Raw genomic sequence first — 15,172 nt, 5'->3', positions numbered from 1 at the left:
AAGTGGAAGTGGCTAATGAAAAAATCTGAGCTAAAAAAATAGAAGGTGGTTACATTTAGACTGTATTTTCTGAACAGCCTATCTTAATAGACAGAAATAGAGCAGATCAAACTGCTTTTGGATGGAGGTCAATACACTTATGGATGCTATTGTACAATACGATACACACAACAGCATGGGATAGGGTTTGTAATCCAAGAAATCTCTTCCTATCCTGGGTTTAAATGAAGATCCAGATCTTTTTTTTAATGAGAAACCTTTGTTCCTCCTAGTCACAAGTGACTGATCAACATTGGGTGTTGCCCATGGCTTTGCGAAGGGAGAACTGGGGTGCAGGGAGTATTTGGAGGTGGGTCTTTAAAGGGGGAACATATGTCTATTTTGAGGGTGTATGCTGCCGAACACCTGCAGCTCCCATTGTCTTAACTTCAGTGAGAGCAGATGGAAAGTCAACACCTCACAGGATCTGGGAAGTACAGCTTAATGAAATGCGTTTTGAAAGATACTTCAGGGGAGTCACATCTTCTTTCCTCTGAATAAAGGTCAAATACAGATCCCTTTTACAAAATGTTTAGCCAGTCAGAGTGTTGCAGAGATGTTTACAGCTAGCAATGCGGACAGCTGATGCATCTGTGAAGGTATCACATCTGTAAATCAGAGTATTGTACACTTTTAATAGGCATTGCGAAAGCACACACCAAACAAGTAACCCCCTTTGCTTGTTTGTAACTGGGAACTATGCTGGACACAGAATAAAGGCTTTTGTACCGCCAGACTCTTACTGAAGTTATTTGCTTATTGGTTGAGATAAACATGCAAAAATTAAACAATCAAACAGTAGATGTTTTGGATACATTTTCATGACCAGGTTTCTGTGTGTACCCTGGCATAGTTTGAGATTTGCAGATAGCTCAGAAGATGCAGCTGATGTTGAATGCAATAATCTCAAGTGCTTTAGTGGTATTTCCTAGGGAGAGTAGACTATTCATAGCACTGCTGCATAGTCTTGCTCCTTGTTTTACAGTAATATTCACTTAACTGATATGTATCCCAATGGACTTGATCCATCCACTTTCCATTTAAACCTACAGCACTCTAGTCACAAACTATTAGAGTAGCGTGAAGCACCTTTAAGCACCCGTCTGTGTAGAGTCCTTGGTATCTGTGAGATTACTTCTCTCCTCTCAGCTGAAGTTCATATGTGTTTGTACCTGCAGGCAAATTTTTCCCAATTGGAACATGCTTCCCACATTGTTCTGATGAAGCTCTGCTTTGTTCAAGTGGACAATATTGACACAAATCTAATTAGTTTCAGATAAAAGTACTTACAGCTACTTACCCTAGTCTCCAAGACTCCATCTGACCGTGTTTCTGATTTTTTTTAATGAATTGATGAAAAAAGGCTTTTAGATTTTTATTAAAAGTGGAACTCAAACAAGTAAAAGAAATATCCATCTGTCAAAATGATTAGAACTGTGGTGTTAGAACTGATAATGAATCAGGTAGTAAGATAGGTAATGAGGTGATGCACTAATCCACACCCTTCGAATTGGTCTATAGAGGGTACTAGGGCCAGTTTTGTTAAACTCCTGTCCTTCCTAGGCACATCTCCATTCAAAATGTGTTTTGGACGTGGTCCAGGGAACCAAAACCTCTCTATATCTCTGATTTTTAAGATGGCAGTATTAGGTATCTTCCAGTCCTTGAAGCTCAGATGCTTACACCCAATGAACACTTGACCACAGAAACTATGAGTAGTGGCTGGCTTGATTCTGACTTCATCTACAGAAAACTTCAGGATCTGTGGGTGAAGAGCATTACCCAAAGCTTGTGTGGGTCAAAAGACTAAATATTTACCATGCTAACAGCAAGGACACTGATTTTGTTGTTGTTTATAATGCTTGTAATCAACATGGTGGAAAATATTAGCAAGTTCACTGGGAGTTTTCTGCATCATGCACTTAAGCTTAATGATAGTGAATATTTATAGGTTCCCCATAACTTACATTCATATGAATCAGGTATCACCTGTAAAAACTGTGTATGACTTAGCACCTTTCTAGTTGCAACCAGCTTCTCTGTCTTGGTAGGCAGAATGTGCATGTTTTCCATCTGGGCCTGATCTGTTTGGCCTCAGGAACAGATAGTTTTCTGGGTTTGGTAGTCTGCTGGACAAATTCATGGAAGAAACATTAAGGGTTGTTAAATATAAAGAGATTGCCTCTGTTTCAGGAAGCACTGAAAGCTTAAAAGTTACACTGGAGAATTATTATTACATATTTGGTTTGTCCTGGTACTCAGTCCTAAATAAATATTGTTGGCTAATGTTGGGTGTGGAGATAGACAGACTTATGGGCTGTTCCCGCATGCATTTTTAACAACAGCATCACTGTTGAAAGGCTACAACCTGGTGTTTTAGCTGTGAAACCCATGTCCTTACTTTTGTAATAAACTCTGACTGCTTCAAATTCTCAGGGGCTAAGTTTACTGTGCTGTCGCAGCCATTTACCATCTTCCCTGTCCCCACGGGAGTGAAGGCCAGCATGATCCTTGTTGTCATACTGAGTTCAACAGCATCTGCATTCATCCTCACTCTTACATTCTGCTGGTTCAAGAAGAGCAAAAACAACAGTAAGTTGGAAATGACCACTAAAATTTATACTTGCCGACTCCCTGTTTTATGTAACAAATCACCAGAGTGGCCACAATAGCATTCAGACAATGGCACTTAGAGAAAGTTCTCAGAAGTTCAGTAATTAGCAGTATAGTTTGTAGTTTCAGGGTTATACAGTTTTGTGCCTATAAAAGATGCCTTAGTCCCTGGTTGGAAAAAGTTTTAACTGTATGCAAAACATGATGAAAACCAGGTTCCTATAGTGCAGACAAGAAATTGAGAAACAAAGGAAATATTTGCTATGATTTCAATGATCTGTTCAGCCACTGCATTTTCCTGATGAAGGGTGACATAGCAAAATATCGCTGTCGTGTGGTTATGCGAAGCCTTGGTGCTGACCAAGGACCAGACACAGCTGCAGCGTGAATGCCACAGAGACAGCGGCACAGCCATGCTTACATCCCATATCACACTATCAGCATCATACAAGTCAAAGTGGTAATGGGAGGGCTACAGCTTCTCTGGAGTTCTCCCCCAAGCAAATCCACACCTCTACTGACTTACCTTAAGGTTGCTTTCTTTTTAGCATTGACCTTAAAACAAATATAGCTACGTCAGGGAGGCTTTCCCACTGCAGAAAGCATAAAGCTATTTGTGTAAGAGAAGAACTGAAGATAAAAGGACATGACTGTAACTGGTAGCTTGACTGCCAAACAGCCACCTTAAACTTCTGGATATATTGAACGTTACCAATAACTTGGCCTTTCGGATATGCTAACTGGAGTTGGGACTTAGCCAACTGTACAGGTAACCTGTAGTGGAGGAGTAAATGCAAATTCCTGTGAATAAGATATCTCCCACTAGTTTCAAGACCTTCTCACTAGTTTCTCCAAACTTTTGCATTCAAGTAACTTTGCAAACCCAGGCTAAAGGGTCTTACTCCTAAACTTCACCATGAGCACTAGCTGCAATAAGGTGTGAATTTCTAGTGTTACTGAACATGGTGACAACATAAGGAAGGATTTTACTGAAGAGAACAGGTGGGATCCCTAATGGCAAAACACAAGACGGTATGAACATAAAGCAACTCCCTGTGCTTTTTGGCAGAAAGAATACTTCTAGATTATCTGTTAATTCACCAGCAATATATTGTTGCTTGAATTAATAATTGCTGCTGAGTTGAGGATGGATTGAAAGTGATGCAACTGTATGCTTCATTACAGAAATGAGGACTGAACGGGCTGATGTTACACAGGCCAGTACCAAGGGACCAGCGAAACAAGCACAGCCTCGTGCAGCTCACATCCCCCCTTGCTACAATCAAGGAGAAAATAAAAGTGACGTGCCTGTAGCAGAAGGTGAGACTGCAGTTTGACAATAATTCAAATTTATTAACAGTCAAACATCAAAAGAGTTGGTTTAGGTCTCTTAACTAACTATAGATTTATATAGGATCAATGGCATAGTTCTTCTCAGAAGGTCTATCACTTTATTACCTCCTCCTTCTCCTCCTTGGTATTTTTCTATTTATCATTTTATCTCTTTTCATATATATTGTGGGAAATCCTAGCTCCACTGAAGGCAGCAGCATAATCCTCCCTACACTCAATAAGTCCATGATTTCACTTAATGTTTCTGGAGTAGGGTAGTGGAGTAGGCTCCACAGTGTCCCCAGCACGCCTGCAGCAATAGGGCTTCTCCCTGCTTAGGTGTCCAAGTGCTGCAGCAATAACTCTGCAGTGCTCAAAAAGCTCTGGACACGTTTGCAGGCTGTGGGGGACTGCAGTGAGGTACACTGGAGGTAAGAAAAACTACTCAGCGTTCATTTGCATGGTCTGCATTACCTCCATCACCCACTGGACCTTCATGCTGTGCTTTCTGAGCAGTGAGTCCAAGCCAGCAACCCAAAGAGGCTCCATTCCCACGCACCCCACTCAGTCTCCCCCTTTACTCTCCAGGGTCCCTGCCACAAACACCCCTCTTTGGCACACCTCCTCGAGACTTGTCTTTTCATCATCTGCTGATCAAACACAACTTCTTCTGAGGTCATGGAAAAGCAGACAGCCTCGGGGGCTTGTGGCTGGCATCATAAAGCACTGGCTTCCCTCTCTGCAAGTGTGAAATGTTCTTATAGTAGTTGGGTTTTTTTTGTCTCACCTGCCAACAGCGCACATCTAAGGGCATTCAGATAATCCCACTGAACCACCCATTTACTCTGTTTTGGGAATTTCTCTTTCCTCCTCCTTCCCGAAGTCTGTGGATTACATAAGAGGCAGGAAGAGGCGAGCTGGAGTTTTATCTCCTTTTAATTAGCATCTGTCACAAAAGCAGAGGGAGAGAGAGAAGGAGAGAGGAAATTCTGCAGTTTATGTGTTTTGATATTTGCTGTACTCCTCCAAAACACAGTGTTCAGCTGTGTGCCTTAGGATACATATCTGCTATAAATTCATTTTTTATCTAATTTGTCTGAGATCTAAGCTTCCTGTGGAGGTCTGAGATCAAAGGATCTGATTCTGTCTGATGTTGGCTCTGACACATAATGCGTGCTGACTTAGTTCTGTCTATAAACTCACAGTGGGAGGCTGCCATTCTCCCTTGGCACCTTTACATAGTGAACTTTCATTTTGGCTGGGGAGGCTGACAGGTATAGCGTTGATTGGAGCCGTCGTGTAAATAATTCATGGCATGATTTTTTTGTCAGAAAAAGGCAATCCAGCCACTTAAAGTCTTTTAGGAATAGTTGCAAGACAAAAAGATTCCCCGATATGTTCAAATCTAAACAAGGATAACAATATCTTAAGTGAATTTAATACATATGACTTGGAAATGTCTAATATTTGATTTCCCCTTATTTAAAGTGATGTTGGTTTTGGAGAGAGAGAGAGAAGAAATCAAAGCTGCAGTCTTTTTGTTTAGTTTCTGCTTTATAGCTGTTCCCCCTATAAGAAATTCCACCTTTCTAATACAATTAAGTGTTAGGAGCCTTTATTGTTAATCACCACAGTAAGTCTTGCAAGGCACAGTTTTTCTGTTTCACAGGTGCTTATACAGTGTAAAGTCTGATAGAAGTAGGGACCCTGGTTGCTGTCTCAGAATAAGTAGCTGAGGATGCAGATCAGGAAGAAAGCTGTGTGCATAGATATGCAGTACTGCAGGGGAGAAGGGATGAAGATACTACCTTGTCTGACCTTGGTGTAACAAAAAAATCTCCTCAGCTTCACATAGTTATCTCTCTCTTGAATTAAATAACTTTTTATTGAGTAACGCACGGTTAACAGAACGGCACCTGGAGGTGGAGAAACATATTGTTTCTTTTTTCTTTTTGCAGTTTATTCTGGTGGTTCATCACCTTCACCACTGAAAAGTTGTCACCTATAAGAGCTTACGTTTCCTAGCTTCAATTTTCAGTCCTTTCAGGTTTTGTACCTTATTAATCTGTATCCCAAACTCCTTGGCCACTATGGCCCAAAAAGCACTGTTATATTCCTGAAGAGGTTCTCCCACTCTGCAAACAGGGTCTGCATCCCTTGCTCCTAGGTTGCTCAGATCAGCTCCTCCTTCTTCCTTTCTGCCAGTTTGCCATTTTTTCCACCGTTTACAAAATTTCATTGGAATCAATATTAGTTTTAATTCCAAATCACTGGTGGAAACAATGAATGTCAACCATTTCAGTGATAGTATCTGGTACTGCCACACATCCCCACTTCTGAGAATTATTTCCCATATATAGTTACTGCCTGAGCTCTGTCTGTTAGCTGGTACTTAATCCAGTTAATTGTCTGCTTTATTGATATTGAATAGTTTGTATTTAATTTTAAAAAATCAGGATCTTTTATATTACTATGTCATATAAATCTCAAGGCAGAATTTCATCCTTGAAACTGCTCATATCCAGAAAACTTTTAGCCTCCTCCATTAATTCAAACTCATTTGAAAAGACCTGTTTTCACAGTTGAAAATGACACCTTTGGAGATGAAGAGGGCATCACTACATATCAAGAAATAACATGAAGCTTTGGTATAGGGGATCATGACCTGATCATCTTGTTTATGTGTATAAAGGAGAAAATCGAACCTACTGATTTACATAATTTGTACTTTAAAACAGCCAACTACCTAATGTTAAAGCAATCTTAAGAAGGAAAACTGTTACACACAGAAACATGTGTGACTACTGAAAATTTACAACTTTCCAGTGGACTTCCAAGAGGTACAATCCTGAAATTGAAAGCTGCGAGTGTACAAGTTGAAAAAAAGCAGTGCTTCTTAACAGGAAAAGTGAGTAAAAATGTAAATAGGGAAATTGTAGAAAATAAACAAAGATAGGGGAAAATTATTATTAACCCTGCTAAGGGTTAAACTTCAAGGACAAACCTGAAAAATAAGGAGTCGTAACAACACATTCGCCTGGATCATTTGTGGTAAGGACCTATAATATATGCTGATGAAAAGACCGCAAAAGCCGGCGTTGTCCACTAACACATGAGAGATGTGGACTAGAACTAGTTCCAAATTTGGAACAAGTATAAAAGGTTTGGGTCTGAGCTGGTTTCATTTTATTTTCAGAGGGGAAGGGAGAAGCCTGCAAGAATTTTGCAGATGTTTTTAGCATCCAAATGAAGCAGACTGCCAATTTTGCACTGAAGTGACAGCACACCCTGTCAACTCAGAAGCCATCTGCTGTAATACTACAAGTGATTCTGCCTCTGTGATTGAATAACCGTTTGGTTTATTAAGTTGTAAATATTTTTTGTTTCCACATGAAAAATGTATAGTATATATTTTGCTATTTCTGCATTTTTCAATGGCATTTTTTAAACAGCATTGGAGGTTACAGACTCTGCCTTGAGTAGGATTCAAATGTTGGAAATTAAAAGTTCTACCTTATACTACAGCCTGATTCATAAAAGGTTGATGCATTTTATAGACATGTACTATTAAAATGATTATCTGTCTTAGCAATACATAGCTTCTCAACCAGCTGTATTCTATATACTTTATTATTAAGCATTTATTGAAATATTAGAAAACCATTGAGCTGGAATATTTGAAAACTAGGAGCTGTTGGTGTATCAAACCAGCTGTTTTGGTTGATGTATGTTTATTTGTGGAAACAGCTTATGGTTATTCCGTTTTAACAACTTTTTTCTGTCACACTAAAATTTGTGGCCAGTTAAAATTATTTCCCCAACAATAACTGCTTTTTCATTAACATCTTTAACACACCGTACAGGCATAGAAGGGTAAGGAAGATGAAGGTAGGGTCTTGTAATTATTGTAAAGCACAAACAAGTCTTGCTTTCACAGATATGGAAGGAACTGGAGCAGTGGGACATGCCACAGGACAACTGGAGGAGCTGAACCTGCAGCCCTGTGAAGCCAAGTCAGTGAGAAAGATGAGCACTGTCCAACATAAGACAGGTAACAGAGACACCTTTTCTTCAGCCAGGAACAGTGACAGTCACCAACAGCCACGTGAAGGAACATCTTCTGGTGAATCTCTGGAACTTCAGCAGTCAACAGTCCCAAGGTGTTTCAGGCAGAAGGACGTCCCTCAGCCTTCAGCTGGCTACAACGAGGAAAGAGAGAAGTCAGAAAGGATCCCCAAACCTCAGAATGATGTTGGAGACCATGTTGCTGTGGTAGCAGCAGAGGTGTAAGAGAAGTGATGCAAGGCGGTGGACCACTGACAAAGCAAGCTTTGCCTGGCTTGCAGTCAATGCAAAGCTGAGTCTTTTGTCTCTGTGGTTAGAGAAAAATATATACATATTAGCATGGGGAACCAGGCTGCCACACTGCACAAGTACAAATGAACCTGCTACCTGGATCTGCAGCCAACTGGGAGACTCTGGCCATGTCTACAACATTGAACTTTCTTAGCTTCCAAAACAGGGTGGGTGAATGGAAACTGCCAGTTGATGTAGCATAGTGCAGTGTAGTGTCCTGTAGTGTTCTTCTGACACTTCTAAAACTCTCTCCAAGAGCTGTTTGGGGGAGTGCTAGCTGGCTAGCTAGGTCACCTTGGAGATTACATTCAAAACCATTCAGGGATTAGCCTAACAACTCAACAGTGCAGATGATGGGATTTCTGACACTAATATATTAGCACCGACATAGTCTTAGTGGCTAGAGCAATGCTGATGTGTATGTATGCATATATACAAATATATAAGAATTTTCCCATTTCTTCTAATCATGCCTTTAGTTTCATTCAAAGAACCTCAGTATGTGCATAAATCTTTTCCTTTTTCTGAGGAAAAACAAACATGTATTCAACTTCCATTTCATTGTGACTTGAGTAAGTGATTCCATTCCTCCCTAGTTAAAACTGTGTTGTTATTTTTTTTTAATTAAAGTATTTTGCTGAGTTAAATCTTCACCATGTCATTGTTTTCTAACCCCCTTAAATCACTGGCTTGTTATGAACACTAGTCTTTACGAATGATAATAATAATGCTAATGTTCTTTGGTTGCTCAGAGAATTCCTCTGTGCTTTGCTTTACTGAGCTGGAAGATGAGGGACTTTATTATGCCCTCTCTGTACCATAAAATTCTTGTTTGCAAGGTAGCCTGGTGGCACAAGATAAAATTTATACTCCTCTGCAGAAAAAATAGTTAAGCAGGAAGATGAGGTTTCTGCCCAGATCAGCAGTGGAAGAGAAGGTAAGAAACCTCAATTTGAAAAAAAAAAAACACCAAACCAACAACAAAATGGTTCCCTTCACGCTGAAGGAGCTAAGGTGCAGATACTGATCAGTGAGCGACACAATTCTCTAGACACAAAAATAGATTCGCCAGCATTGGCTTCTGCACTATATTGTGTTTATAAGCATTATTTTCTGGTGAAATCAGACTGATTCCATGGTGAGTCAGGCTTCTAGCTGACTGCGCAGGAGCTTTTCTGGCTTAAGACATTTGAGGATGAGGGCCTTATATTATTAAGTGCAACAGATCAGCCTTTCTGACCTCTTCATGTTATGGAAAAGCAATTTCTTACAATATTTTCTGCAGAGGCCAAATATTCTTTTATGTGAGTCAACATGGTAGATCCCCGAGCTTCATGATTCCTCATCTGAATAAGAAGATATACCTTGCAGAGACATCTAGGTTTGGTGAAATGATTTGGCTACCCTTCCTTTCCTCCACAGCTGATACCCAGTTTTAGATGCTTTCACATGGTAGCAGATCCTTTCCTCTCTGCAGATACACAATTCCTCTGTCCCCTGAACTCCACTCCCCTTCAGTAGTCCTGTTCCTAGTAAATGACTCTATCATATCCAAGCAGTGCGAAAGCAAATAATATATAATTACAGATGTCAGAATGCATGCAAATAATATGCAAATAATATTGAATATAAACGACTTGCAAAAATTATACAATGGAGCCTTCTTTTTGGGAAAAAAATCAGACATACTGGAAACAGTTAAGGGCTTTAATTAATCCTTTAATTCATAATCCTTGCATTTATCCATACTTTGTTTACAGAATAAATAATGTCTTGCATGTCTAGACCTCTAATGGAATAAGCAGGGCTAAAAAACCTTTAACTGCAGCATTCTTGATCTTGATTTCCCACACTGCTATGCATTAACTGAGTGAATGGTGGAGCATGGGAAAGCAGTGGGGAGAAAGTGAAATAAAACATGATGAAAAATCAGTGCAAACATTAAGAGAATCCAAATAAGTAAGAAATTTAGGGGATCTTTTGTTGTGTATCAAAAAAAAAAAATCAGTGTGGTGATCAGAGAGAAAGAAGATGTGACTGAGACTTAGTGGCTGAAGAACATGGTTAAACATTCAGTAGTATCTTTTCTAGAAATAACTGATTTTAACCTAATTGCGACACCACTTGAATGAAATGGGATCCTACTGCTTTGTGGCTGATGCAGAGCCAGACTTATTTTGAAAACTTTTCCATCTAGACAAGCAAAGGAAAAAAACAGCCTCTCACTCTTACAGGGAATCTATGGTTAGATGAACAGACATATCCAACGTGCCCCAGGATTTTCTGGGCAAGACAAAGAAAGAGAACACACATCTCATGTCCCAGGCCAAAAGCTTCATTTTAAAATGGTTCAAATACCAGCTTGGCCTGTGGGGCATCTGCATGTCATTACTGTCTTGCCATCAGTACTTTTGGTGATCCTGTTCAAGACTCTTGGTCTTTGTGTTGTTGAGTTCTCCTTAATCCTTATGCTATAATTAGGACAGCAGTGGCTTCCACCTTTGCATGGATGTTTTATGAGTAAATTTGTGTGTTGAAATACTCCTTGACAGGAAGATACTATACATTCCAAAAGCCAGGGTGAGGTCAGGACAGGGTAGGGATGGAGTGGAAGGAGCCAGAGGAAAAACGCAGTGTGATAAGTGGGTTACCCATGAGGCATGGGGTGCCTTCATAAACTTGAGGTTATTAAAGACTTGTAGCACATAGAATCATAGAATTGTTAAGGTTGGAAAAGACCCTTAAGACCATCAAGTCCAACCGTTACCCTAGCACTGCCAAGTCCACCACTAAACCATGTCCCTAAGCACCACGTCTACCTATCTTTTAAATACCTCCAGGGATGGAGACTCAACCACTTCCCTGGGCAGCCTGTTCCAGCCTGTTGCCCAGCTGCAAGGGATTCAGCTGAAAAGAGTTCACTGTTTTATACTGTCATAGTCCAGCTTCTGGGAGGACACATAAAAAGACAGGAGCAGGATTTCAGCTCAGCTTTTCAAAGAAGCCTATAGGCATGCCATGGCAAAGACTCGTGCTCTACCGCAGCCCACATTCAGGTCACCTCTGCGAGGGACACCAAGCCCTTTCAGCAAATCTATTTAGGCTTAGCACAGTGCTAACCTTCCCACACTGAACACCAAGGAAGCCTTCAAAGTGCAGGCAAAATGAATGCAAAATTCTCTATATCTGCCTCTGCAGACCCATCCTCCAAGACCCAAAGTCTTTCTTGACAGTCATGTTAAATGTTAGTGAAATTTGACAAGTTTGGCACCACCACAGCCAATGGCAAAAAATTAATTGTTTGCTGCATTTGGGGTTTCCACCTGCTAACATTTTTCTGTAGTCCCATCTCCAATAGCACTTGAATTCCTTTATTGATATAAATAAGAGTGTAGCTGAAAGGATGCCTTATTTTTAACCAAGCTCTCCAGGCTTGTCTGAATTCCTAGACAATGTATGGTCAAAATTATTCTTCCTTTTTTTTTTTTTTCCCCATTTTGTGGAAATGGTATTTTTCCCTCTTACATCTGAAGTAGAGGAGTGCATTACAGACAAATTTGCCTAAGGCTTTGGGCCAGAGTTGATGAGACTTCACAAAGATACAGGAACAGGCACATGGATAGAAAAAAAGAAAGCCTGTGAAAAATTAAAATGACAAGCCTGGTTAGGGAGCAGAGATAACTGGTGATGTAGTAAAATTAATTACAGTCTGGGTTGAAGGAATTGTGTGCCTAAGACAAAATTAAAAAAAAAAAAAAAAAAAAAGAAAAACCAAATAACAGCAATGAGATTATAAAGCCTTTCATCATCTCTATATGGTATAACTCCAAATCCCTATTTATTATGACATTTATTATGGCATTTATTTCTATAGGATGAGAGGTATAAATGGCAAATAAAGGAGGCGAGTGTCCAGTTAGAAGGCTTTTCTCTGAGCTTCTGATTTTGCAATGAATAACCTTATTAAGAGTGAAATTAAACCAAAAATAAAATCTTCAGTGGACGAGGCACTGTGAGAGAAAACCTGCACTGGATCAGGAAAGCTGCATGATGCAAGACTCCAAGGGTGATTATGAGTACTTGGTGAATATGCAGATTCACAGGTTTTTTAGTTGTTTTTTTTTTCAGTCATTATGCATTTGCCAGGACTTGAAATTATTCCAGCTTTGTACCTACTAAAATGTGCAAAATATTGGGTGATGATTTGCTGATCAATATTATAAAGACGATAGCAAGAGCAACAGCCAGTTACACCATAGGATCATTCCAAGATATCAGAACATGCCAGCAAAGGATGTTTGCATGGGGATTTCTCTGATATATAAAAGGAGTGTGCTTTTCAGGAGTGGGGGCAGGAGGTAGGTGCTACCTGAGATGCAAGATTTCACGTATTAGGTAACATGACAGAAGACAACCAGGGTGTAAGGTTGCAGTGGGGGACAGAGAAGTTGCTAGGAACATGAGGTCAACATAGGAAGCACCTTTGGTAGATATCGTAGCTGGTTTTCACTGGCTCAGACCTGTGTGTGTCTGTGCAGGTTGGAGATGCCAAGAAGTTACCACCAATATGCTACTGTCTCACCAAAACACTTCAAAATTTTCAGTTTTCAGAGAAGCAAAGGAAACTAGAGTAATCATTCCATTAGTGAGCTTTCCAAAAAGGAAAATAAAAAGACATAGAGGATGTTTTATTTTTGAAACTGGAAATTGAAATCTCTTTTGAAAAAGGGTTGTTTGGGGTGATATTTACCCTACCTTTTTGTTTTCTTGTTTGTCTTTTTTTTTCTTTTCCCCATCCTCTTTTCTTTCACATTCTGATGACCAAAGAGGAGAAAAGGAGTAGGGAAGAAGGGAAGAAAAAAAAAAATAGACACAACACTCTCAAATTAGTTAAAAAATAAAATACTATAAATTGGTCAGCTTGTCCTTAGCTTTATGCTCAATGTGAACATTTTGACAAAAAATACCCAACAAAACTGGAAGACATTGTGAAAGAAAAATCTGACTCTATCTGAGCTTCTGCTCCTCTCTCTTAGTCTCCAGCTCAGTGAATCATTTTCTCCTAAAATATTCCCAGCATGCTGTCAACTTTACATCAGATGTTTCAATTCAAAGCTTTTTCCTCACATTACAAGCTAAATGAAAAATAGTCCCTGTTGCTGATTAGCCTGCCTCAATTTGCAGTTATGAATGAAGGCCATGGCAGAAGATTGCACATAAGCTAGGTAAACCTCTGAATAGTTTCCGTATTGTATTAGACCAGACTCTCATACTGAAGGCTGCCAGTGTTGGATACTTGGGGAAGAATATAAGAAAAAGGCAAATATGAAATAAGCTTTCTCTGGATTCAACTTTAAGCAAGAAGAGACTTCTGGGAATGGTGGTTGCTCCTAGCGACCATTGGATGGACCTATTGTCCCTGAACATTTTCTGAAAGTGTAGCATGAATGTCATGTTACACTGAATTATCTATATCCCATGTGAAAAAAAAGATGTTATTTCTGCTTTTATTTTAAATATTCTGCCTGATATTTTCCAGGTTTTGTTGCCTGATAAATAGGGAGTAATCCTTATTCATCTTGCTTTTCTAGATGTCTTGCACATTCTTCTTCATTCTCTTTTCCAAGTTCTGTGGGAATCCTCTGGGATGCAGGGATCTGACTTAAAATTCAGCTGAAAAGATAAGGGTTAGTACCCCACAGGAACAGAAGAGAAGGAGAATATATACTCAGTCTTCCTGCAAAGGACCTCCCTCCCTCTGGACTTGTGCAGTTAAACTTTATCCATGCAGGTGCTGAAGTTAAGGGCATAGTCACTCTGGGATCACTCTGTGCTCAGTAGTGGGAGGTAACTCCAGTGTTGCCAGAGAGGGATTCAGTTTTTTCTGGGAAAAATAATTTCTTTGAGGCACTGAGTGAAGAGTGAGACTAGGCTGCCTAGGACCCTGATGCTGAGTCCTTGATTAGAAACCTAAATTCAGGTGGAAAAAAATCAGGGATTAAAGGGTTTAATACTAAAACCAGACACTTTAATTTGGTATCAGTAGGGAAGGAAGAACAGAAACAGGTGACACAGCCAAAATAATGGCGTGGAAAAGGATCTTTGCGCAACACTCTGGAAGATGGACTCAAGCCAGATCAGACTGCATTTGTCAGAGATAGGCACTACACGCGAGCTGAGTGTGGAGCATGCGCTGAAATGCTCTGTTGCTTTGGGTGTAGGTCATCTCATTCATTTCCAGGTAGGTCATTTGTCCATCCCCAGGGACAGGTTAGGTGTGGTTGGATTAATTTGTGCTTTCCCTCCTGATGCACCTCTCTGTTCCAAAGTACATTAACGATGAAACCGGTGCCCAAGACATGCCAGGTCTTGCAGCCGTCAAAGGGAACGATGCTAAAAATATCCCACCCTTGCTCTCCCTCCCCCTCTCGACTGTCTCTCCATGTCTAGGTGCTGACAAAAGTTATTTGTCGTATTCCCTTCATTTGGTGAGTGACAGGAGACTGGTGTCAAGTGAGAAAATGAAATGTAAATTTTATTAAACACCTTCTCATCTCTGTGTATCAATCCAGATTCCAGCCTAACACAGCAAATCAAATCCTGTCTTCACCAGGCCTGAGGGCACACAGAGAATCATTTCTCCTTAATACCATTCCCTCCTAGTAAAATATTTTTCTGTTTAGTAAATGAAAATTTAAAATGCAAACCCTATTTTAATCCCAGAGAAAAGATGTGCATTGCAGGGAGAAGGATGCTACATTTCATTCTGTTATGCCTCATGCTTTCTTCTTGTTTTCAGACACAGCAATGATGATTAGCTGACGCATAAATT

General features: G+C 40.0%; 1 protein-coding gene across 20 annotated transcripts in view; it reads left to right on the top strand.

The window, feature by feature from the left end:
• The window catches only part of PKHD1 (PKHD1 ciliary IPT domain containing fibrocystin/polyductin), a 268,857-nt gene extending 259,864 nt beyond the window's left edge, over nucleotides 1–8,993 (top strand). For 16 of the 20 annotated variants that reach the window (XM_087773809.1, XM_087773811.1, XM_087773807.1 and 13 more), the window contains 3 exons: nucleotides 2,476–2,631; nucleotides 3,838–3,972; nucleotides 7,922–8,993. In XM_087773809.1, the coding sequence (XP_087629935.1) occupies nucleotides 2,476–2,631; nucleotides 3,838–3,972; nucleotides 7,922–8,274 (644 nt within the window). In that variant the 3' untranslated portion in view covers nucleotides 8,275–8,993. The other 4 variants (XR_015708033.1, XM_087773813.1, XM_087773818.1 and 1 more) reach the window with 4 other exon arrangements.
• Nucleotides 8,994–15,172: the final 6,179 nt, after the last annotated feature.

Source organism: Nipponia nippon, unplaced genomic scaffold, assembly GCF_047370975.1.
Source record: "Nipponia nippon isolate SJK-2023a ecotype South Korea unplaced genomic scaffold, ASM4737097v1 scaffold_4, whole genome shotgun sequence".
NCBI classification, from domain to species: domain Eukaryota; kingdom Metazoa; phylum Chordata; class Aves; order Pelecaniformes; family Threskiornithidae; genus Nipponia; species Nipponia nippon.
This window is presented reverse-complemented; position numbering and strand designations above follow the sequence as displayed.